The sequence below is a fragment of the Abramis brama genome, assembly GCF_963993115.1.
Source record: "Abramis brama genome assembly, chromosome: 19".
Classification (NCBI taxonomy): Eukaryota; Metazoa; Chordata; class Actinopteri; order Cypriniformes; family Leuciscidae; genus Abramis; species Abramis brama.
This window is the reverse complement of record NC_139981.1, coordinates 17,296,274-17,321,635: the sequence shown is the minus strand read 5'-3', so window position 1 is coordinate 17,321,635 and position 25,362 is coordinate 17,296,274. Positions and strand designations below refer to the sequence as shown.

The window sequence follows — 25,362 nt, the reverse complement described above, 5'->3', positions numbered from 1 at the left end:
AGCAGTGCTTTATGTTTTTCAGGTAAATTAACTGTATTAAGTATTAATACAGTTTATCTTTTGACAAAACGTGATTTTTCTCTCTTTTGTTGTTTGATTAACTTTGGTGACAAAAACAGCTGCAGGTATATTGGGTGCTGTCCCTTTAAGACGAATGCACGTATCTAATACCGGTAATGACACGCATCCGTTTTATTTTGACTGCGTTTACGGGGAAACTCGTTGAGACGGACACTGGCTTATTTTTTCGTGCACATGTCTGTTCAAACACAAATAGATAAGAAAGAAAAGGGAATTCGGTGTTCACGAACTTCACGTGCTGTCTGCGACTGCGTGGCTCTGTGCGCCGACAGACCATCTACATTTGGATGTTAAACATAATATATATAGCCTGATACAGCAAAGACAACGTCGGCAGTATTGACGGCAAAACAGGCTACAGAATATTTCGTTCTGTAGGCCTATTGACAGGGGCAATATTTGAAAATCGATAATTAGGCCTATTTTTTAAATTACAATTATATATGCATTTGTCAAAACCGAGAGACTTTCAAGCATCAAAATGTAATTTATTAATATGTATTTGCGCCTTCTATTTTGTCTGAAAACTTCCAACACTCGTGCGTGTCGCGTGAAAAATAGGCGTCGGTTGCGGTTCTATTTCTAGCACGCGGTTTCGGCGCAGCTCGAGAAGTGTGTGTGTCACGCAGGCATTGTGCTCTAACACAAGCTCTAACCAGTTAACATGAGAGCCGACATAAAAACGGACACTCCACGCCACGCAGAGAGAAATTTGATGCAGTGGCAGATCCAGAGTGAGACAGAAACACTAGTGGTTCACGCTTGCGCACATACTGCTTGTTTGGCGCGCAGTGTTCTGATTCGCTTATTTCCTATTTACTTGTTGGTGGACGCAATCCAGAATTACTGTTGGTTAAATTATAATCAGACCCTCTCAAACCACCCCCCCCCCCCCCCCCCCTCCTTAAGAAAAACTCTTCGGATCTGCACGATTCATACAAGTCACCCAAACTGACGTGAAAAAAGCGGGAGGCGCCGAAAAGCGCGCTGTTTGCACCCCTGAAAGTTCATTAATTTGCCTTTTTCACAATTCTGTGTTTGTCTCTTCCGGATTGGCACTAGCAGGGTAAAAGTTTTTCCAGTACCAACAACGGCTGTACCCAACAAGAACAAGTTCGGGAATCAAAGTATTTTAAAAGTTTTAACACAAATGAAATATTATGAAAATGTTTGAACTGCCGATGCTTTACTCTACAAAGCTCAAACTTTTCACAACTGTGATGAATAGTTAATATTAGTTATGAATTAACTTTTTGAGTTAGCTTCTAATATAATACTTATGGCACATCATACACATTACTATTAATAAAATCTCACATTTATAAGGTGATGGTGTAAATGTACGTAGCATAATGTGCCCTGTGAAATAAGTTTTAAAACAAGAGATGACTTGAGTTTGTGGCTTTATTCTATTGTGATTACATTAAGTTTAATACATTCTTCAGTTGAACTCACTTAGAATTGTTTAATTCATTATTGGAAAAATGTGCATCTGTACTGGAAATAAATTTGTTATAAAAAACTATTAAATTCAGCTACGCATGTACAGCAATAATTATGGATCTGACTGTTTTGTTCTGCACAGGAGCATTGTGAGTGTGTACTGTACCTCTACGTTGCTGCCCAGGATGTGCAATACTTTGGCTCTATAGTATTTGGCCAGTTGCTGTCCTTCTTTGAAGGGGGCCACACACAGCAGGTTTGGATAGAGCGAGACAGACACGGGTCTCAGATCCCTGATGTTTAGCGCTGCTGTTAACTGACACTGTTTCTCTACGCTGCTCTGATCTGTCTGAAAGCCCCAAAAATGGCCCACATCGATAACCTACAAACAATCATACATGTTAACAACCAGCACGCTGCTCAAAAAGATGGACTAAGAATAGGTCATAATAGGCCACATTTTTCCAAAAGCCTTCAAAAGCTTTCTAAAACAAAAAAGCTGAGGCGTCAGTCCTCACCTCTGTGATGTTAATGACAAAATCCCTGCTGGATGGAAGTTTCTCCGGATTTACAGTGCTGCTCAGAACTCCAACAGGACACACAGCATGGCTCTGAACATCCACGTTAACCCTGAAAGAAATTTCTTTATGAAAACTGTACGCATCTGTCAAGGTCTGCATGGGGGGGCTTGCAGCTACCTTGCGTAACGTAGGTGTGTGATGGGCTTTCCTCTAGCTTGGACCTCCACCTCATCTGTGTGGTGCACCAGCAGGTGGAGACCGGGAGTCTGGCGAGCTCGCAGCAATGCCAACATGACCTCGGGTAACACGCCTGACTCCCTCACACACGAGCGATAAAACTCAACATAGGCTCTGCAAAAATTTGCATTTTCATTTCTTCAAATTTTGCAAACTTCATTTCTTGCAATTCCAAGTTTATTTCTTACAATTTTGACATCTTGTAATTATGACTTTCTTTAACAAAATTGTGTTTATAACAATTCTAACTTTATTTCTCACAATTTTGAGTTTGCATTTTGCAACTGACATTTTTTCCTTTGGAATTCCAAGTTTACTTGGAACACACTGTTTGTCTTTGTGCATTTAAGTTACCTGGATCCATCAAAAGCGATTGATTTGACCTGTCCACATTGACGGAACAGCGACTGGAGCTGCTTATAGCACAGGAATGCAAACGGAGGCAAATTCCTAATCTGATGAGAGAAAAAAGGCATTAGGCCAGAGACACACTCTACTACACAAGTACTAAATATTTATAATTACAATGCTATGGTACCTTATAATATTTAAGGTCCCATAGCATTGTTCCAGTTCTAAAGGGGGTACCTTTAAGTGCTAATACTTTAAAATAAAGTTGTCTGTCTCAGTAAACCAGATGGGTTATTAAGTCAGCTAGCTTGTCTATAAACATGTTTATAAATATATAACTTGCAAAAATTAGGGATGAGAGATGATGAGGAATGGTTTAAGGACCTGACCCAGGTCATACTCAATAAGAGCCATCTTACAGCGTGTATTTTTTGCTAGTTTCAGTTCGACGCGGTTATCATTTTCACGTCCTGTGCCACGTTGTTTAAATAGCAAATGCATTTGCGCCCATTTGTCCACCCATGGGTGTGCTGGAAATAAAAGGATTACAATGTAAAAGATTATTATTGTGTACATAAAGATATGGTGGAATCAGGCTTGTCCCGTAGATGGTCTGCTTGTGGGCTTTAACCTCACGCACGAGCAAATCCGTTTGCGCTCTGGAGACGACTTTGGTCTTTCCACTATCAAATTCCGTCATGTAAATAGTGAATCTGCCATGGCGCGAGTGCAACTGGCATTTAATGGGAATGGGAGATGAGACTCTGATTGGTTTAACGCACGTAAATCCCAAAACACACCCATTACTCATTATGAGAATAGGGACAACCCTTTTAGACCACGCGCCTGGCGCGCCGACTATTTTTCCCGTCGTAAAACTAGCAAAAGTGGATTCGGACACGCCCTAAGTGAACTTGCACTGTGCGCTTTAGACCATACGCTTAGATCGTTAAAATAGGGCCCAACTGCTCTTGTGTGTTCTGAGCATGTGCATCCCAGTTCTGACTAAATCTGACTTTTGTAAGGGGAGACACTGGTACCAGAATGGTGGTCTTTGGATCATTTCCAGAAAGTTCCTTAGATGCCAGCTGCTCATCAATCTCTGCCTGAGAGAAATAATTCGGAAAGAATGCACCAGCAATGACCACCTAATCCAGAAAGACAAAGAAAGGATAAACGGATCACATTCAATAGTAGCACACACAAACCTTGTTCGCCAAGGCTGCATTCATTCAAACAGAAATACAGTAAAAACAGTAATTCTTACAAAATATTATTAAAATTTTAATTTGACTGTTTTAATATATTTGAAAGAATGTTCTTTATTCCTGAGATGTTAAAGCTTAATTTCCCATACTCCAGTCTTCAATGTCAGAAATCATTCTAATATGCTGATTTGTTGCCAATGAATTTGTTTTAATCATCATTGTTGAAAACATTTGTGCTGCTTAATCTTGCAAAACCCATGATACATTTTTGATCAATAGGAAATTTAAAACATCAGCATTTTTGTTTGAAAATTTGTAACAACAAAAGTTTGCTTCCCTGCTGAATAAGTTTGTTTCTTTCAAAAAAATAATAAAAATAATAATAATAAAAAAAATAAATAAAAAAAAATATAATAATAATAATAATAATATTATATATATATATATATATATATATATATATATATATATATCTATATATCTTACGGACCCCAAGCTTTTGAACAGGTAGTGTATTGCTGTATGTGTCTATACCTGCAGGATGAATCTCTGTTTGTGCAGGCTGGTGTAGTCTGTGGGGTTTGAGGAGCTGCTGATGTGCATGTTAAATCTGGAAACTCTCTTCTTCATATCCTCAAAGAGCTCTGCCACCTGTAACAGACATGCAATGGGGCTAGACAAATTCTGTATAAAATTAGCGCATTTGTGTGCAGTGTTTACCTCTCTGATTCGTTTGATCTGAATGCAGTTCTCTTTGCCCCATTCCAGTTCATCCTGGTAAAAAAAAAAAAAAAAAGGGGGGGGGGGGTTGCAGTGTGCACTAGGGCTGTTAATGAAAATATTTAATATTTGAAAGACATGTTGAGTATTGTTTACATCTAGCTGCTTTTGTAAGCAACAACTTTTTATTAGGGATGCACCGAAATAAATTCTGGGCTGAAACAGAAACCGAAAATTATGGATGCACTTGGCCGAAAACCGAAACTGAAAACTTTTTTTTTTTATATAAAAAATTTCGGTGCATCACTACTTTCATCTTTTGTATATGTCCTAAAGCTTCCTTTCCCATCATCAAATATATTATCAATATTTATGCTCTTACCTTTGGGTGTCTAAGTTCTCCTTTAGCTCTAGATGTGTACCAGGCCTACAAAAAAATATAAAAAAATAAGTCCTATTAGGTTAGATTAAAAACAAAAATGTTTTACTATTATAGACACTGTTATGAGACTGACATCTATAGACCTTAGTCAGGGTAGAAGCATATTTCATTTTTGACAAATGAAAACGAGGCAGTAAGGCACAGAATACAGTGCATTCAATTAATTGTACTGTTGGTTAACAACATACCAATTAATCAGCTGATGAAAATACTTAAAGAAAAAGAAACTTTCAGTAAACAAAAACAGTAGACAAAAAGTTCTGAGTTGGAAGAACTACATAATCTAGGACCTTTAAACAGTGCTTGCAATTGTAAAGATTGTTCGATCTCTCACCGCCATGTTTTCATCTGCATTAAATTCAATATGGCATCTAAGATCTAAACAAGTCTACTGATCACGCTCAGAGCTGGCATTTCGTACCTTGAAGGCATTGACGAAAGCAACGAAGTCACTTGGAACATTTTGTGCAAAACTCAACTTACTCCTGTGAGGTCAGACGACAGTACAGAAGAATATCAGGATCAAGTTGAAGCCCAATTCAGAAAACCTGTGACGTATGTAGGGTCAAAGGTCAACCTACCTGTACCCAGCCAGCTGCTGTAGTGATGGCATGGCAAAGAAACTCTTCAGAGAGAGAGATGCAGCTGAGAGAAAGACAGTTTATATCTTTTCATCATCTTTTTTTTTTTTTTTTTACGGCAACATGGTAACCTGATATTATAGATTATTCAGATGATATACAGATATTTTTCACACACACACACACTAATACACAAATCATTATACCAATGATAAGACACTCCTCTAGACAACCGAAAACATGTCCAAAAACGATCAACTTCCCCAACTGCAGGTCCACGGGCAGGTGCGCCAACACACGACCCAGAAACGTCAACTCGCCATCATACTCCATCTGACTGTTGGTCTGCACAGAAAGAGCTCCGATCTACACACACAGGGACACAAACCAGGGTTATTATTTATAATTAACTAAAACAAATATTAAAACAATTAAAAATATTTGTTAATTAAAATAAAGCTGAAATAATTAGATAATTTTAATATTATCTAATTTATATATTATCTAATTTTATAATAACTAACTGAAATAAATTTACATTGAAGCACTACAATTACTAGCTGAAAAATGAATAAACTAAAACTAAAATAAATTAAACCTAAATAGCAATATTAAACAAAAACAACCAAAAACAAAACAAAATTACTAAAGATTAAGCCAAAATTTTAAATATAAGAATAAAACCTAAATTTAAAATATTAATAAAGATTTTAACAGTATATAAATAATACTGAAATAACACTGCCACAAACCCAATATGCATACAAACTCTAACAGTAAAATGAACAAATAATCAACAAGAATATCAAATCACTTTCACCGAATTAAAATGGGATTCACGTCTATGCTCAATAGGGCTGGGCGATATGGCCAAAAAAAAATTATCATAATTGTTTTATATCAGTCGATATCGATAATTATCACGATAAATGTCAAATCTTTATTTCTTTCAAGTTTAAAGGCAGATTTCTGCTCCTAAGTGAAAGTTGTAGAAACCAGAGCGTTAATTGTGGTTTTAAACTACTTTTTATTGTCAGAACATATCATGAAAAACACTTGTTAAACAGGTGAACATTTCACAAATCTGAGGTAGAACATTCAAACATTTGTCATTTTTCCTTAAAATAAATATCTTAGTTTCTACATTTGGTAATGGGGGATATTGTTTCAAGTCTTGAAACAGGTTTGTGTTGCCTGACTTTGATGGCACGTACCTTCAGCACAGTTTGCAGTGCAGGCTGCAATATTAATATTACATGTTTTGTCTCGAAACGCATATTTGACAGTGAGTTGACAGTAGTATTAGCTTACGTTAGGATGCAGATTTATGTAGCGGATGAGCAGATCATTAATTTCATTTGGTTCTGAATTAATGAATCGTGGCTCGTTGAATCTGAACACAAATGCACATTCCTTCTTGCTTTCACACTCTGAACCCCCGAATGCAAATCATTTGTGTTGGCTCCAGCTAGTCTGCAACAAATGGTCTTTCGCGACACTTTATTGCACCTTGGAGGATAGTGTTGTCAAAAGACCCGGTACTTCGGTACCAAGTCGGTACTAAAAAAACGTAAACGTCACAGTACCAAGTTTTCTTAAGTACCGGTGGAACCATACGCAAGTATTGATTTGATTTGATTGATGCGATTCCTTGTTGTCTCTCTCAAAGGTTACCTGGTCTGTGATTTCTGCCTAACTGTGATCTCTCTCTGATCGCACATTTTGCTTTCACTTTCTCTCGCCATTCCTCTCTCACCTTCTCATCCTCTGTTAATTCGTGTTCTGTTTGTAATGTTTTTCGTTATTAGGCTTGGGTATCGAGTATCGATTGGAACCGGGACTAGCTTTGTGATTTTCCCGGAATCGTTCAAAAGTTTAAATTTCGATTCCTAGTTTCGATTCCCAGTCTGCCGACCGGAAGAAGACACCGCTGTTAGGGGCTGTTTACACCTGGTCACTTCATGCGTTTTCTCAGATTGGATAGCTATCTGATTAATCAAAACGATTCCATTTACACCTGGTCACATAAATGTGTTTTTGCGAAACGGATTTAAATCCGATCTTCAATTCCCGCGCTATATGCAGATTGTGCACGTCACTGAAAGCAACAGATATGAGCTGCATTTTATTGATCATCAGCTAATTTCAAAATCAAAGACCGCAATAAGAGAGAGTGACAACAGCCCTGGTAAGATCATTTCTTTCTTTACTTTTAATGATGATGATTATGTGTTAAGCGTCTGCGACTTACTTTCACTTTACTTTGCGATAGTTTGCACGTTGGCTTAATGAACAGATGCTCAGCTTCTCATCTGCGGTGACGCGCGTGTTCCAGTATCGTCGTATCTGGCTATTACATTACATAGCCTATAACACGCTCTCACACGTTTATTTATTTATTTTTTTTGCATTTTTGGGAGGAGGACAATTTACATATGTGGTTTCAACAACCAGATGCATTTACACTTGTCCAGTTTCGTCTGGAATGCGGCCCAGGCCACCTCCTGAAGTGGTTTGAGCGATCGGATTCATTTTACTCACGTTCCCCTATTAACTCACAGTGCCTCATAAAATGTATTCAGAGCAAACAACCCTGACGTTAAACTTTAAAAACGTACTTATATGATGTTTTCTTATTCTTCGGTATCTTGCAAGTTACAACCATATTCTCTCGTCCTCTGCTCGTTCGTTTGAAAACTGCGCGCGATGCCGGCGAACGTAAAATAAATAAATAAATAAATAAATGATGAAAACACATTTACACATGAGTGTAAACAACCTTATTTAGCCTATTTTACCTGATAGCCCATTTAGGTCAGACTATTTCCTTCAGAAAGACCGTTGGTTAGCTAGCTCATTTAAAATATCCTAAAAAAATTGTTTAAAATAGATTTGATATTTATATTGTACTGTAGTTGAAAACAGCCCTGTGAGAAATTCATAGTAAAGTTCATAAAAAGTAAAAAATTCATAGAATTAAAATTGATCTAAACTTTTTTGACCCTACCTCTTAAAAGAATCGGAATCGAGAATCGTTAAGAACCGGAATCGAAACAAGGAATTGGAATCGGAATCGGAATCGTTCAAATTCAAACGATACCCAACCCTATTCGTTATCTTGTATTGTTTAACCGTATGTACATAGACATATAATCCGTGCATATTGTGTAGTTCGTATATTCTGTAGTTTTGCATTTATTAAAACCCAATATTCCTGATTGACTCTGTCTGTCTGCTCATGTTACGAAGTCAATGAAAATGTTCGATCTTAAGCTACAAAGCTGATTTGTTACTTTTCAGTAACCTAAATTTTATAAGGACAGGAAAAGAGTTTCATGGCCAGAAACTATTCCTCCTGAAATTATAAGAAGTGATAACTTTATTGAGAAGTTGATAAGTTAATCTTACGGCCGTTTTGCTGGACAAACAACTGTTTGATAATTACATTAATTTCCATTAAGGGTCATCTCATAATCGATCTGAAATAAGATTATTGATATATGAATGAGGAATTATAATTCGTTGTGATTGATTATTCATATATTCATATAATCCATCTATTTTCAACTTCGATAATTTAATGTAACTGTAATATGCAATATATTAATCATATTCATGATTAATTATTAAAATTCCCTATAAATCATTTGAGCTAATGTTAACGTACTACCCAGTGCGCCTACATTTACTATGTTAAATTCATGCTCATTAACAAAAAAAGTAACGTCTGTTAAAATTCTTTTAACAATCTAATTTTTATTTGGTAAAATGTAATATTCTGACTGTTTGAGTTTTATCAAAATTAACCATTGGCCATCCTATAGCACCTCACTATCATGGCAAAATGTAACTATGGTTTCTATGGTTTTGTATGAAAAACAGTAGCCTTAATTATTATTAAATACTGTAATTATATTCCATTAGTCCTTTAATACACTGTCTACATTGATAATATAATACAATTCAATATGTATATCCCACATTTCATGGTGCAGTTAATATTACTAGGCTAGCGTTACAGTAAATCCATGGTAAATGATGGGAATTTGTAGACGGAAAAACCTTCTGACTGTATCCAGGGTTCGTACAGCTTTTCCAAGGTCAAATTCAAGCACTTTTCAAGGTCCATTTTAAAGCTTTTTCCAGCACCTTACACCACCGTATATTACATACCAATACATAGTCAAAAATATTATTCAGTGTTTATCACATTAAAAGAGATAATGCTATAAACAGCCAAAATTGTGTTTCATAATAGCAGAAGGATCAGATATAAGCAAATCAAGTTCAAAAAGTTTTATTTGTCAAAATGTATCACTGTCTAAGTAGATAATGAATCTACCTATGAATAATACTTTTCATTATATTTTCAGTAATTTCAAGGGCTGAAAATATGATGGTATAAAAATATGGTGGCACTGGTATAAAATGTAAAAAAAAAAAATGTATTTCATTGCCAAGACAAACATTTTAAGGCCATCCTCAACCTTACAGTAGGCTAGGCTACTTGTATGACACTCCATCTGACATCAACGATTGTTGTTATACACTGGGCTAACGTTTGCAGGTTTTAATTTGCGGGTAGTTAGCCAAAGTTACAGCACAGTAACTGTAACGTTATGTTCACTGCATATTCCACAAATGAACACGCCATAACAGACATGCAATACTAACATTAAATTTTCACACCAAGTACTCTGTCACTAATGGCCCTTTCAGACAGGACGCAGAATGCGCTGTGCTATGATACCAATTTATTTCAATGGCTTGCGCCGGCGAGGATGTTTTGTTGCTGCGTCGACCAAAGCGGAGCGCTCCGTAGCATTGGCGAGCTCGCACGCATGCCGCGGTCAAAGTTAAAAATAGTTCAATTTTTTACCCTGCGCTCTGTGACGATTACCTGCGCGGCTAATAAAAACGGGGCATCCAAACAAGCACGGAAATCAAAATGAAAACTCCGCCTACTTTTGCTCTGGCCAGCATAGCGCAAATCACTCTGTATCTGAAGGGCTACATTTTATTTCTCCACTTCATTAACTATTCAGTCAGATAGGTATTTGTTGTGAAAGAAATACAGTTACAATTTCAAGCATTTTATCCAAAATGTAAGCACTTTTCAAACCTTGAAAACACAACATCAAAATTCAAGCATTTAAGGATTTCAAGCACCCGTATGAACCTTGTGTATCGTTGCACACAGTGTTTCTCCTGTTTGTCAGCGCTGTTTCATCTGCCTTTAAACTGGTTTGAATCACAGAGACATTGTGTTCTTCGCTGAATTCAAGCGCTTCTCACTGGATCTCATGACTGACATGACAGGACAGAGTAAACGCATCTGCTCTAGTGAGCTCGCGCTGCACTGCCGTTTGGACTTTTAGCCGAGCAGATAAATGGTCTGTGTGGCGCGCGGTTCAAATGAGTTTCATTCCGCTTTTGCCGTATAAACATTATCGAACATTTATCGAACTCTTGATATCATTTTATCGAGAAAAAATTATATTGCGATAATTATCATTATCATTTTATCATCCAGCCCTAATGCTCAAAGAATAGCATTCATACATTATGTAAAATTTAATGTCAGGTTTAAACTGTTCAACCAACCAGTACAAAACCAACTTTATTGACCTGTTTGAGTTGCAGGACTGTTCTTTCGATGTCACTGAGGTTGGGTGGCGTGAGGGCCGTGGAGAGAACCGAGCGGGGATCACCCATATCCAACAACTTCACCTTCAACAAGGTACTGGCCAACGGTGATCGCTGCAAGTCAAAACGCACGCACATCTCTGCTATAACCAACTAAAAATACTTAAATTAATTAGAATTAAAAAATTCATTATTTCTGAAGATCCTCCAAATTTTGCTGCCATTGGCAGACATGCTATTGCCCACTTACCAGCATCTCTGGGATTGTGAAATCTGGAATCTCGTTCTCCCAGAAATGTCTGGACACTAACCGATAACAGAAGCCTTTAGATACCCGTCCGGCACGACCTGGGAGGATGCACAGGAAGAGACGCCAATAAAATGCATTTAAGGAAACCCACAAACTAAGTGCACCTTTACAGTAAATCTGTCCCACTGAACATCAGCCCACATGTGCAGTACCTCGACGCTGGTTGCAACTGGTCTTGGATGCCCAGTTGATCTGGAGACTCCTGTAATTGGTTTCCTTGTCGCATACCAACTGACGCACAAGGCAGAAGTCAATCACTGCATAACAAAAAATAATGCATAATTTATACTTCTCACTGTAGGATGATCTCAAGAACTCAGAGGGCTGGTGTAAAAAAACACCCACCGTATTTAACATCAGGCACTGTGACAGAACTCTCTGCGATGTTTGTGGAGAGAATAATCTGTAAATACAAACAGCAGGAATTTGTTTCATGTACTATCCATCACACCTTTCAAACCTATAAACATACAAAGTGAATTCAGAGACAATTTCACCTTTCTGTACCCAGGTACAGGAACCAGGAACACACCATTTTGCTCCTCTAAAGTGACAGTAGAGTGAAGAGGATATACCTGTAACCTGTGAGCAAACAAACACACATTAACACTTTCATACACAAAAATGCTTGTATAAACACACACTACACACAGACGTACCTCTTGCGCACAAGTTTTGAAAGGGCCTCCTTCATATATTGGATTTCGAAGAGCCCAGGCAGGAAGACGAGCACACTACCTCTCTCTGGATGAGTTACACTTCCAGTCTGCTTTGAGCACCTTGATGCATTAAATTTAACAAAAATATATTGTTTAGAAATGACAGTAAAGACATTTATAATGTTACACAAAAATTCAGTTTCAAATAAATGCAGTTATTTTGAACAAAAATAATCCTGAACAAAAAAAATAATAATTTAATTCTAAAGTATCATGTGACACTGAAGACTGAAGAAATGGCAGCTGAAAATTTAGCTTAGCGATCACAGGAATAAATTACATTGAATCCTGTGATATTAAACTGTAATATTACAAAAAACATTTAATGTTTTCACTGTATTATTAAAGAAAAATCCTACAGACCCCAAACTTTTGTATGACAGTCTATGAAGTGTTTCCCATTAATTGCCTAGACTAGTGTTTTTCAACAGGTGGATCGAGACCCTAAAGTGGGTCACAAGACCGTTCTGAGTGAGTCGAGGGGTGTGCAGTCAAACAAACTACATCAACAACAAAAGTAATTCTAAATGATTTGGTGATGCAAGACTTATTTTGAAAGAATGCGTGAAAGCTGTTGACACTTCTGTCAGATAGTCTAAGTGACTGAGAAAAATGTGTTGTCCTGATTCAGTATCTGCAGTCAGATGAGATGTTGTCAGGCTATATGTCAGTGTCATTATTCTAACATTATTTTTGTACCTTGTTACAAAATAAAGTCTCTGACCTCAGAAAAATTAACTTTCCTGTCCTGTCAGCCGTTATACTGCGCTAGTGGCGTGCACACTTCATGTATATCACTTCACTTTATATAAAGCGCAAAAGAAACTACGAGCATGCAACGTCGTCAATTAGTAAGTTACGAAATAAAGTGCAATACCAACAAATCACATTACCAGTACGTCATGTGTTAGCTGAGAAGGATTTGCATGTAGGTATAATGTTCATTCTAATTAGGAGCAGTTTCCATGTTTCATTAACAGTTCATGTTAGTATTGTGTATTCATCATGGTAACTTGTTTCCATAACCCCAAAATGCACTTTATTTTCACTTTGTGTTATTTTGTATATTTTTAAACGACTGTGGTGGCTCATACCAACATTGTATTAACAAAAACTAGTTTGGGACTGCTATTTAATATATTAATCTCATAGGCCTATGGATTATTTATCAGTATTAGTCATATTCTAACAATTGATGTGTAAGTTAAGTAAAGGGGGATGGTACTTTGTGTCAACAATTTTTGGGAAATAAATTTGCTTGTTTAAAAAAAAAAAGAAGAAATGTATTATAATAGGCCTTTCTATCTATCAAGATTCAAAAAGCTTTATTGGCATGGTGAAAAAAACCTTTACATTGCCAAAGCATTCATAACACCATACAATGAAAATAAGTAAATAATTATAATAAAAAAATAATTTAAAATTATTTTTTTTACATGAAATTAAACATAGCAATGAAAATGTTTAATCTTCTAATATTTATATCAGTGTCTCTAGGCATATAGTTGGTAGCTCTGTCCTGCTGGAGGCTGTTTTTTCGTCACAGGACCTCACATACCTGGCAGCCAGGTTTGAACTATCCATCTATATCCATCTCTATCTCTATTATATCTATCTCTATTATATCTATCCATCCATCCATCCATACATATATACACACACACACACACACACACATTTAAAAAGTGGGTCACAGCTTGATGACCATGGGAAAATGTGGGTCCCATGGCCAAATGAGTTGAGAACCACTGACCTAGTCCTAGACTATAGTGGCCTATCATAGTGTAATCGGTGCTGCCAGGTTCATAATGAAACTAAAATATTTTTCAAAACTTAATACAATTGACAAAAAAGGTCTCTAACGTTGTTTTGCATCAATGCTTTTAAACAACACTCGTTTGAAATCGTGATATGGCTCATCAAATCACAAAACACTGCGATTAAATTAAATAAGTATATAGTCCGTTTGTGCTGCGTTTCAAAGTGATGAAGTGTTACTTCACTTTGTTTTCTGCATCTCAGAATGGCTCAGTTCACAGTGAATGAATGTGTCTCTGCATGTGCTGTGAGTTTAGCTTGCAGGAATGTAGGGGGCACCAGTTACACATTGTTACATTTGCATAATTTCCAACATTTGTGTTTGGCATTTCACTAGATTTGTAATAAGACACATTTGCAAACCTGTTTTTACAGAAACTGTAGTGGTCCGCCAAAATAAAAGGGTTTCTCTTGCAAGTGTAGAAATTCATACAAAGAATTGTAATTTTCCCTACTGTAGCATTAAGTAAAATAATATACTTATAATATATTAATTTTTATAAATTTTCCAGTGTATTTGTTTTAAAATATATGTATATTACTGTCATTAGAACAATAACAAAAGTATTATTATATTGTAATTGTTTGTCACCAGTGTAAATGTAATGTAGACTGAGACACTATATCACAACTAAAACAAGGGTTGGGTCCACTTTAAAGTTCAGGAACTAAACAACTCACAGACTTTTTTCTTTGTTCAATTTGCACACTGAACATCGGTTGGAGCTCTTAATTTTGAACTCTCAAAGTGCACCAGATTGATAAATTTAACTTTAAAATGTAAAAAAAATTATCTTATGGAGGCCATGCCCCTGGACCCCTCTAGAGGGACCCAGGTCCACCCACCATAGTCTCACAAAATCCTGTGGGAAACACTGGTATGTGTGTCTCACTGTAATCTCTGACCTTTGATCTTTAGCCTCCATCTCATCAAAGCTCTGGATGAGAGAGACGGCAACATTATACATCTCCTCTGTGATACAAGGATCTTCTGGGTGGGTAAAGTTAACCTGTGACAAACACAAACACATTTATATAGTGCATTTAAGTAGAAATGGTCAAAATATAGCATTTTTGTTGCTTCCCATACATTGATTCCACGAGGCAGGATGGTTGAGAGATCATTCAGGTAGAACTCTTCAATGGCGAATGGGGCTCCTTCCACCTCAAACACGTATGCTGGATTCATCTGATTGCGGATCACAGTTCCAAAATATTCTGCGAACTCTGCACAGTTTATAGTGGCGGACATCAGAATGACCTGCAGAAGGAGAGGTGGGATGAATGGAGAAGGGGTAAAAATGACAGTGTAAAATATGCTTGTGTCAATCGAAGTATGCGTGTTGAACAAACCTTGACATATCTGGAATTGGACCGTAGCAGTTTTCTGATAACCAGCAACAAGAAGTCAAGTTCCTCTGTTCTCTCATGGACCTGAATCAATTTATAATCACACACAAATTAAGTCTAAATGTAATAGTTATCATTTGATTTAAGTTTTATATTAATATTTAACCTTTTCATAATAGCAAATTAGTTTTTTGCAAACTACTGAACTTTTTGTATTGGAACATCACTTAGTCTGATAATTGCATCCATTCATTATTTCTGTTCTTTTGAACTTTCTATTCATCAAATAATCTAAAAAAAAACATATATCACCGTTTCAACAAGAATATTAAGCAGCACAGCTGTTTTTAACATTGATGATAAAAAAAAAAAATAATAAAATAAAAAAATGTTTCTTAGGTAGCAAATCAGCATATTAGAATGATTTCTGAAGGATCATGTAACACTGAAGGCTGGAGTAATGATGTTAAAATTCAGCCATGCATCACAGGAATAAATTAATTTTAAAATGTATTAAAATACATAAAGGTTTTTTAATAGCATTACTATTTCACAATATAACTTTTCTCTGTATTTCTGATGTAATAGAAGAAACCATGGTGAGCATAAGAGACTTCTTTCATTTAAAAGTTTGAACGGTTGTATCTATAAATTGCAGAATATTTGTGTACCTCATCTATGAAGATGTGAGAGTACTCTGTGAGTGTTTTGGCTCCCACTAATTTCTGTAGCAAGACTCCGGTGGTCACATAAATCAGTTTGGTATGTTCTGTGGCCATCTTCTCTAAACCCACCTTGAAAGAGACAGGGAAAAATACATATATTTAATGTATACAGTATTTAGTGAGTCTAATATCTTACAGTATGCTTGGAATTTTAATCTGCATATTTTATACTGCAAGTTTAACAAAAGGGAATCCAATGCCAATTCTACTTAATTCCCATTCCTTACAGCAGTGTTTCCCAACCATGTTTCTGGAGGCACCCCAAAAGTACACATTTTGGATGTCTCGCTTATCTGACCCATCCATTTAAGGTCTTGGCGTCTCTAATGAGCTGATGAGTTTGAAGTACTTTTCGTACTTTTGAAGAAAACACTTTTTTTTTACTAATGATGTTCGATTTTCCAAAGAATCATTCTTTTAAGGTACTTCACAGAAGCACTGGTGCCTCACTTTAGTTCCTGGTTGATGACGCAACCCGCAAGTTAGATTCAGGGGCCGTTTACACAACACTGTTTTCAACTTAAAATGGAAAACTTTTTATGCGTTTTGGGTGTTCATTTACACAACAATGCTGTTCTGGGGGCCTGAAAACACAAACTTTAAAAACGACGGTATTCAAAATGCAAACTTTTGAAAACAATACTGTTATTGTCTCTGTGTAAACTACATAAATGTGATATTGTGAAAACGGTGCGTCATGCGCATGTGTATTACTTATTCAGTCTATAAGCGCAAAGTGTTTCTTTACAAAGCGACATTGCCAACTACTGGCCTGGCATGAATAATCCACCATTTTGGTAGTTTTGGCTGATCCGTGTGAACGTCATCATTTTGACAGTGTGTACGCAAAAAACACGAAGGAAAACTTTTTCTTTAGTACATCGCTGTCATGTAAACGTAACCTCAGTTCGAATTTGTGAAAAGGCTTGACCGGTTACCAGCGTAAAATAACAATTCGTTCAAGAATCGAACATCACTAGTTTCTACTGCATGCATCTCATACCTGATACCCCACCAAGCTGCCCAGGGTGCATTTGCGCTCACGTGCCACCCAGCGGGCAATGCTGGTGGCGCCGATTTTGCGTGGCTGAGTGACAACCAGATTACAGGGCATATTTCTCTCCGCATAGTGATCCAGGATGAACTGTGGCAGCTGGGTGGTTTTTCCGCTGCCTGTTGCTCCACGAATGATGATGACAGAATTATTCTCAATCAGAGAGACCAACTACACACACAAACACAGACAGGGATTGACATATGCACATATTAACAAATAAATCTTTAAAAAAAAAAATAATAATAATCTTCTATTGAATTATGAGTAAATATGTCCATATGTGCCTTGTATCTCTATGCATGTACCTCTTGTCTGTTCTTAGTAATAGGCAGAACTGGATACTCATAACTGGCCAGCGAAGGGGGGGTGGTTCCTGGACCTATAGTTCAAAAGCCACATGTTAAAACAGATTAAACAGTGAACATGAGTTATGCAATAACATCCTAGTAGATAACAAAAGCCAAATATGGTGGTAGGAGATGTTATGCTAATAGCACCGTGACCGTACAGTACTGATTCAAGATAATCACATAAGTAAAAACAAAAAATAGTTCAAGGAACATCAAGTGTAGAGTGTATGTGAAGAGCAGCTTGTGTGTAGGCTTGTTTGTAATTACTATTCAGAAGTTCTGCCCTCCTGCTCTTCTGGTTTCCTCCATCTGATCCTACCTTTTCTGGAGAGGTCTTATCAGACAACAGCTCTAGAGACCTGCAGCAAATGCACAAGTTCATTAAGTGAAAAATGTGTAAGGTGTTGTCCTTGGGTCTCCTGCCAATCCATTCATTGCCTTGTTCAGGGGTTTTCCATCTTTTAGATGGCGCATCCCCAAATGCTTATATTGTATTATATTAGCATGTTAATATTTAGAAGCTTATATTTAGAAGCCAACTAAATATTTTCATATAAAAATGCCAAATTTATACTGTGAAATATTAATATGAATAAAAAAGTATTTGGAAAACATTTAGCTTCTATAAAGAAAGTTACATTATTACGTAGTATTAAAGGGCCCCTATTATGCTATTTTAAAGTTTCCTAATGTTGTTTTGGAGTCTCCTACAACATGTTTACATGCATCAAAGGTAAAAAAAAAAACTGTTTAATTTCCTCATAATATACATTTGCACATCATCACATTTTCAATGACTCTCAAACGACTCGTCAAATTAATCAATCTCTCTAAGGCCCTGTTTACACGTACATGGTTATTTTGAAAAACGGAGACATTTCCCTTCGTTTGCGCCCTTCGTTTACACGCAAACGGAGGATTCGCCAATGAAACCGATTGTTTCTAAAAACTCCGGCCAGAGTGGAGATTTTGAAAATCTCCGTTTGCACGTTTGCATGTAAACTGAGAAAAACGGAGATTTAGGCAGCGACGTCACAGAATGTGACTATTTTCGGGATTCTGATTGGCTAAGGTGGGCTTGAGCTTCTCGTTACACTGCCACCTACAGGTTTGGCATGCTCTTGACAGCATATACACAGGTTCGTGTGTACGATGTTATTTTTGAAAACGAAGAGGGGCGAAATGCCCGTTTATGAAAATAGCCATCCACGTGTAAACGTAGCCTAAATCACTCCTTTCCGCGATATACTCTGCTCTGATTGGCCAGGCAGCTCAGTCTGTTGTGATTGGCCTATCGTGTACAGCAGGTCAAAAACAAAACCGCCCATTGCCATAACAACGTCAGCTCAGCTTGTCCTGAGGCTTCCTACACCATAAACTAAACACAGTAACGAACATGACGTCAATTTTACCATATCAATGCGAGAGCGATGAGAGCGCCCTTCATCCGATGATGAAAAACTGGAAGAACTGTTATTCAACCCGAACCTCCATCACAAGGAGGGCCTGAGCAGGACGTTTCTCAGTGATACACTACTCAGTTTGAGGTAGGGCTGAACGATTAATCGCAATAAAACCGCACGCGATTTGGTAAAGGCTGCGATTATTTTATGCGCAGCTTGTCAGTGGAGTGCGGCTGATTGGTAGTAAATACTGTCCCATTTGAACGCCAAAGGGCGCTCTCATGCAAACACGATAAATATGCCCCGCCGCAGAAGTACAATAATGCGCATCATTCCAGGAAATCCCTATCGCTGTAGCTGAATAAACAGAAGAATGAAACGCTTTGATTAAACATGACTTATAAATACACGACTGCCTTATTCTGTGTAAGAATCATCTCACTGAAGTCGAGAAGTGAGTTTGGAGTAAATGCATGTTATTAAATGTTGTCTGTTAAATGCCTCTCATGTTTTGGAAAGATGTTTGACGTTGTTTTTTGCACATTATAAGTAGGGCTGTCAACGAATATTCTAAATTCGAATATATTCGCGGTAGCAGAGGCGCGACTGTCTGCTTTGCGAGTGGGCGCGCTGCCTGAGGGGTCAGGGACAGGTCATTTTATTTAACGTTAAACAGAAACATTACTAAAGTGTAGGCTACTGTACTGACTGAATAGATATTGCATGAATAAGGTAGGTTAGATACAGCAGTTTCATGCACTGCAGGCTTCCACTGGTTTGATTATTTACCGTTTCATGTCAAGGAAATGTTCCATGTTTACCACAGCACAGCTCGCTCGGAGCGTTCACTGTCGGTTATACTGTAAAACTTCAATTAATGTTAATAATATTTGTTTCAATCACTGAATGAAGCCTGCTATATTTTGGACAAGAGTCGCGACCTTAAATTGCTTGAACAAAACTCTTGATCAGCACTCAACATTTGTTTATTGTTGTTGTTCATTTAAACCGTTATGCGCAGAGAGTGTGCTAGAGAGAGAAAGAGTGCCTGCGAGTGCGAGTGAGTGAGCGAGAGTGAGGTCTGCGGTCTTGGCCATTAGTTGATTTCCTTGTATTTGTGTAGATAATACGTTGTCAAATGTGTTTAAACTTAAATAAACTACCTATACAAGTAGTAATGCGCAACCAGATGTTCGAATAGTTCGAATATGTGTTTTTTTTTTAGAGGGAATATTCAAACGTCATTTTTGAGCAATTTTGACAACCCTAGTTATAAGTGACTCAAACTCACAGTGCTTTCAGATGGAGCAGCGTTTACAGAGCTGTACATCAATGACAAGCTGCGCATAAAAAAATAACCGCAGCCTTTGCGATTTTAAAATCGCGATAAGCATCTCAATTTAAGAGCGATTACATGTAAAGTGTGATTAATCGTTCAGCTCTAGTTTGAGGTACATTATATGAGATGTTGCAACTGTAATTCCTCACAATCAGCATTAAAGTGCATGTCCATCAACAAACCAATCATTTTACTTGTACTAATTTATTTACAGAGTATTTTTCTAATATATTGCGGTGAACACGTGGAAACTATCAATAAAAGTGCATGTATACAATGTATACATTAGCCGAGCTCTAGAGTGAATGATCTGATAACAAATGTTGATAAAACAAATATTTCCTCAAAGTAGTGAGAATGACAGACAATCTGCATTAATAGACACAGTTATAGGTAACCGTGGCCCACAACTGATTAGCATAAGTATTTCAGTAAGACAGTAATAACATGAGTTAGCCAGTTAGCAGGAGACCTACAGAATATAAAACTAAAAACTAAGTTTTTTGAACACCATCTTTCAAGAGCAAGCGGCTTGTGAGTCCTGCATTGAACTCTGACATTTGAGAAGCAGTCTTCAGTAAAATAAAGGGACCACAGCAAAGGTTTAGGATTATACTGCTGTGATATCGTGGTAAAGATTAACTTTAACAACTGATTCTTCACATGCTCGTCCTTGGGCAGTGAAAAAAAAAAACTGGCTTTACCCTCACATTGTAGAGCACAGCATCTTCTTAACATGATGCTAGGGCTGGGCGATAAAACGATATGTATCGCGATAGACACGTAATCAATATCAATAAAAAATGCTTTCGATAAAATGTTCGAACATTTTTTTTTTTTTCGTCGGAAGAAAACAGAGGTTGCGAAGCAAGTTTGGTTGCATGAACAAAGGCATTCACTCTCTGGTAACCTAGCAACGTAGGGGGTGACACGCTAACAGCCGGTCATGTAACAGTATGGTTGCGCCATATTGTTGTCTCGTGTTGCATTCTTCAGTAACAGAACCTGCGTGGAGTTAAGTGGAAAATGAGTGCCATCAGCGATTGTTGATAAAACAGGAAAAGTCAGCTCGCCAGTATGGCAGTTTTTTGGATTTTATAAGTCTGACCGTAGTCAGACCAATGTCATCTGCAAATTATGCAAGACCGTCGTCGATTTCTCTATGTTTATATTTAACACTTTGCACTATTGTATTACACTTTATTAAGCATTTCTTACATATTCTTTTATTTTGCACCTTAATGTTAAGAGATAATTGTTAAGTGTTCATTGTGATTTTAGACTTATATTTTAATTATTTGAGTGTTTTCCATGGTTGTGTTGACATTTCTGCCTTTATAACTGAGGGAATTATAATCAGAGGAAGGTTAAGTTTAAAATAAAAAAATGTTTAAATGTAACATATTTGTCTCCTGGTCCTTATTTTAAATAGGTCATAAAAAATATCAATAATTATCGATATCGACCGATATGAAACACTTATATCGTGATACAGTTTTCAGCCATAACGCCCAGCCCTTCATGATGCTATCCAGTATCCACAGGAATCAGCTGAAGGTTTGAGGTTCAAGTTTTCCCAGGTGTCTGCACATGCAATAAGTGGGCGGGCAATATTCTAATGTTTCATCTTGACGTCACAACGAAATGGCTTATGACTCGTTTAAAAAACGAATCATTTAATTGACTCAGAGTTGACTCTTACTTTTGAAAGACAATAACTGTATACTGTGCACTTTCAGATTTAAAACTTTGCAGGATGTTTTCATTCACTTAGAGCTATGTTACACACTACATGAAAGGTCATTTTCAAAAGTCCATAATAGGGGCCCTTTCATATTTTCTTACTCACTATATTCCTGTGCTGTACTGTAGATGTATATTTTAATATATATTTTTAAATCAATTTATTCATGTTAACCCATGTTTTATTCATTTTATTTATTTAGTTCAATTTATCATTAATTTATTTTTACACAGTTTTTTAGACTTTTCCACAGACGGCCTAGCACTCCCTTGCGGCCTCCTGAGGGTCCCTGGGCCCAGTTTGAAAACCCCTAGCTAGCCTATAGTTTACCACCAGCTGTCAAACAAATCAATTCACCCGCGCACATGTTGTTTGGTATGGCAGATCTTCCAAAACTAAACTTGGGCAAAGCATTAATATTTAATAATGTGAAAATGTAAGTGCTAAATTGAGTGCGTATACTCTGAAAAATAAACTACGTATCCTAAACGCACGTGTCTCCCATGGTGATTTTAGTTTAATTAGCGATAACTGCACATGGTCCAAAATTCCAGTTTCATCAATGTTATTGTCCAACATCTTTTGAAATTACGAAATCCTATTAAAGCAAGTTTGGATAACAAAACTAACAGTTTAAAACTTTTCACCGGTACATGCAAAAACACTTATGACCTCATCACTAACGTTACCTGACTGAAGTAGCTTCGGCCTCATCTTGCTTTTTCACTTCATCTGTGATTGTGATGTTTGCAAACTGTGCCCCAACAGTAAACCAGTGGGCTATCTGAGCTGATGTGATGGCCTGATTCATCCTGCACAAAACATTCAAAAATCATGTATTAAAAATGCCAAAATGTCCATACCAGAGCTAACATGCGTCCACCTGCGCGCTCTCTAGCATCTTTTCTTCTACCAACGTCATGCAGCGTGCGTGCGTGCGTGCGTGAACAACGTCAACGGTCACCTTTTTTTTTTAAGTAACGAAAATGTTTTATGTTGTGTGATTTGTTGATAGAACAAAGTATGTTAGTGAGATATTAACTTCAAAATAAATGTATGCGTATTTATTACATTAAGAATCTGAACTTGGCGATTTTTCCCGCCGATTCTGAACATCTTATTGGCTCTTCTGAGCCGCTTCCTGTTCGCGGTGCATGGCGTCCTGAGTCCTGACCAAAGGCTATGTTTTTTTTTAAAAACACACAGATACATATAAATTCAGTGACGGTTGAATAGTTCTCTCTGCACTTCAGTTTGAAATGAAGGGTTACCTCAAAACTCCAGACTGGGAATATAAACGCAAGCCTAAAAGAACTATTATAGGAGGACACAAAGACTCTAACATCTGTCTGCAGGTAATGTATTAAACTTTATTTCTTTCCTAAGTGTGTCCACTTGTGTGAGTTCATAGGGTTATTGATTCAACAATTCATTATATATCCTGATGATGTGATGATTTGATATGACATTCTGACTCCTAGGAGACACGTCACTAGAACTGTTTTTTAAGTGTGTCTCATCTCATCTACTCAGAATAGTGGGGTGGATGAGTGTCATGCCACTATTGACTGGCGTAAAGAGGAAAGCTGCTTTGTTATTCGTGACTTGAACTCTGCCCCGGGACCTTCGTTAATGACTGCCGGATAGTCAGTGACACTGTGCGCCTCTCTCCGGGAGACCAGCTTCGATTTGGCTATGGAGGGCCAACATAAGCTCTCGACTGACAGCGAGAAATCAGTAAAAAAAATTGATGTGTTTGAACCTTTGAACGGATGAGAGAAATTACTTTGTGTCTTTTTGTTTAAGTTTGTGTCTTTTTATATCTGTTTTGTTTCGGTAGCATTTTATATTGACTTAAGTTAAAGTTCAAAGACACAGAAAGTTCATTATCATAAACCTGTAATGTATTGATTCAAGTTTATATTAAATAATGATAAATAAATAACAATCTAATATTTATATAAAATACTTTTTTTGCCTTACTCCCAAACAGTTTCCTCTTCTGCCTGCCCAGTCTCCCATTCCCCAGGCCTTGGTATGAGGTACCCCTTCTTTTTCACCCCTCTCTCCTATCAGCCCTCGCCCCATGAGTAAACATTTACATTGGGTAAGTCTGGGATTAAGAGCCCCAATTATGCAACAGGACTAGAATGTGATCACAGAAAACTTCATGCATTGTCTCCATGTCAAAAAAGAAACAGGAAACCTCTTATAAAAACGGCAATGACCCTGGTGGGACTTGAACTCACAATCTCCAGTGCCATATGTTGATGTCTTATCCAGAAGGCCACTGAGGGTTGTTCCATAAAAGATGCTAAGAAAAGCGGGGATTAAACTCCAAAACCCGACTTGAATAAACCTAACAAATAAGTTGGGGCTAAAGCGGTTTCATAAAAGGTAATTCAAGTTCACGCAATCCCACTAATTTGATCCAGGTTTATCTAGTCTAGATAACTGCGTGTGCACGCGTTTCTTAAGCAGCCCTAGAGGTCGATCATAGATCAAATCGATCCACCATCAAACAGCGTATGTTTTGTGCTGTTTTATGCGTTTTGAGACATGATGTTTGCAAAACTTACATTTCACATGAATATTCTCCATCTGTAAATCTTAGAAAGTCGTGCAAATATTTCCATTTTGCTGCTAAACTTCACATTGAATGAGCGCTGCTGTGCGCATGCGTGCCAAATAGGAGCGCAATAAAATTCTGACCAATATACATTTTGCTTGGAAAATGAATACCGGTAGGCTATGCGATATTTTATAACACAAGAAATATATTCTAATTATAATATTTTATCTTTAGGATAAGTTGCAGTGAACTTATTGCTCATTACACTCATATATTTTATACTTAAGAATAATTTAAAATTGAACATAAGTAATTCAGGTAAGAATTTAAGAAACCAAATATAATAAATATACAAAATATAGGCTGTGTCCAAATTCAGGGTCTGCATCCTCCTTAGGATCCTTCCTACCCGGTTGAAGGAGGAGGGATCCTCCGACGACCGCAAAACCCGGAAATCGGTGTTTGTGAACTTGGACAGCCTACCCTTCTTTCAGTTCCCTCCCTTACCCGTTGCTCATATCCTGTCGCCTAGCAACCGGAGCTTTATAAACACTTCTGTCTGCTCTTTCGTCCCTAGAAGCGTTAAAAACAGCTTCAATCACTAACAAATTAGCTGTGTGTAATAATTACTATAAGGGGATATTCACACAGGCCGTAAGGAAGAAGCTAGTTTACGAAAGTAATGTTTGTTTTTTTACATAAACGTACAAATGTAAAAAAAAATGCTTAACGCTAAAACAAAATG

At 37.2% G+C, this 25,362-nt stretch overlaps 1 protein-coding gene across 1 annotated transcript in view; it reads right to left on the bottom strand.

Annotated features, from left to right (window-relative positions):
* Window positions 1-22,965, bottom strand: part of tdrd9 (tudor domain containing 9) — a 36,525-nt gene extending 13,560 nt beyond the window's left edge. The window contains exons 1-24 of the mRNA XM_084093568.1: window positions 22,735-22,965; window positions 17,827-17,918; window positions 17,515-17,588; window positions 17,156-17,377; window positions 16,099-16,221; window positions 15,431-15,511; window positions 15,168-15,338; window positions 14,984-15,087; window positions 12,200-12,319; window positions 12,038-12,122; window positions 11,886-11,943; window positions 11,693-11,797; window positions 11,481-11,578; window positions 11,213-11,344; window positions 5,791-5,950; window positions 5,585-5,648; window positions 5,425-5,488; window positions 4,944-4,988; window positions 4,376-4,615; window positions 3,674-3,781; window positions 2,637-2,737; window positions 2,223-2,396; window positions 2,043-2,154; window positions 1,691-1,906 (exon numbers count right to left, since the gene is read on the bottom strand). Coding sequence (XP_083949694.1) covers window positions 1,691-1,906; window positions 2,043-2,154; window positions 2,223-2,396; window positions 2,637-2,737; window positions 3,674-3,781; window positions 4,376-4,615; window positions 4,944-4,988; window positions 5,425-5,488; window positions 5,585-5,648; window positions 5,791-5,950; window positions 11,213-11,344; window positions 11,481-11,578; window positions 11,693-11,797; window positions 11,886-11,943; window positions 12,038-12,122; window positions 12,200-12,319; window positions 14,984-15,087; window positions 15,168-15,338; window positions 15,431-15,511; window positions 16,099-16,221; window positions 17,156-17,377; window positions 17,515-17,588; window positions 17,827-17,918; window positions 22,735-22,856 — 2,871 coding nt within the window. The 5' untranslated portion in view covers window positions 22,857-22,965. The remainder of the gene's footprint in view (window positions 1-1,690; window positions 1,907-2,042; window positions 2,155-2,222; window positions 2,397-2,636; window positions 2,738-3,673; window positions 3,782-4,375; window positions 4,616-4,943; window positions 4,989-5,424; window positions 5,489-5,584; window positions 5,649-5,790; window positions 5,951-11,212; window positions 11,345-11,480; window positions 11,579-11,692; window positions 11,798-11,885; window positions 11,944-12,037; window positions 12,123-12,199; window positions 12,320-14,983; window positions 15,088-15,167; window positions 15,339-15,430; window positions 15,512-16,098; window positions 16,222-17,155; window positions 17,378-17,514; window positions 17,589-17,826; window positions 17,919-22,734) is intronic.
* Between the last annotated feature and the right edge of the window lie 2,397 nt (window positions 22,966-25,362).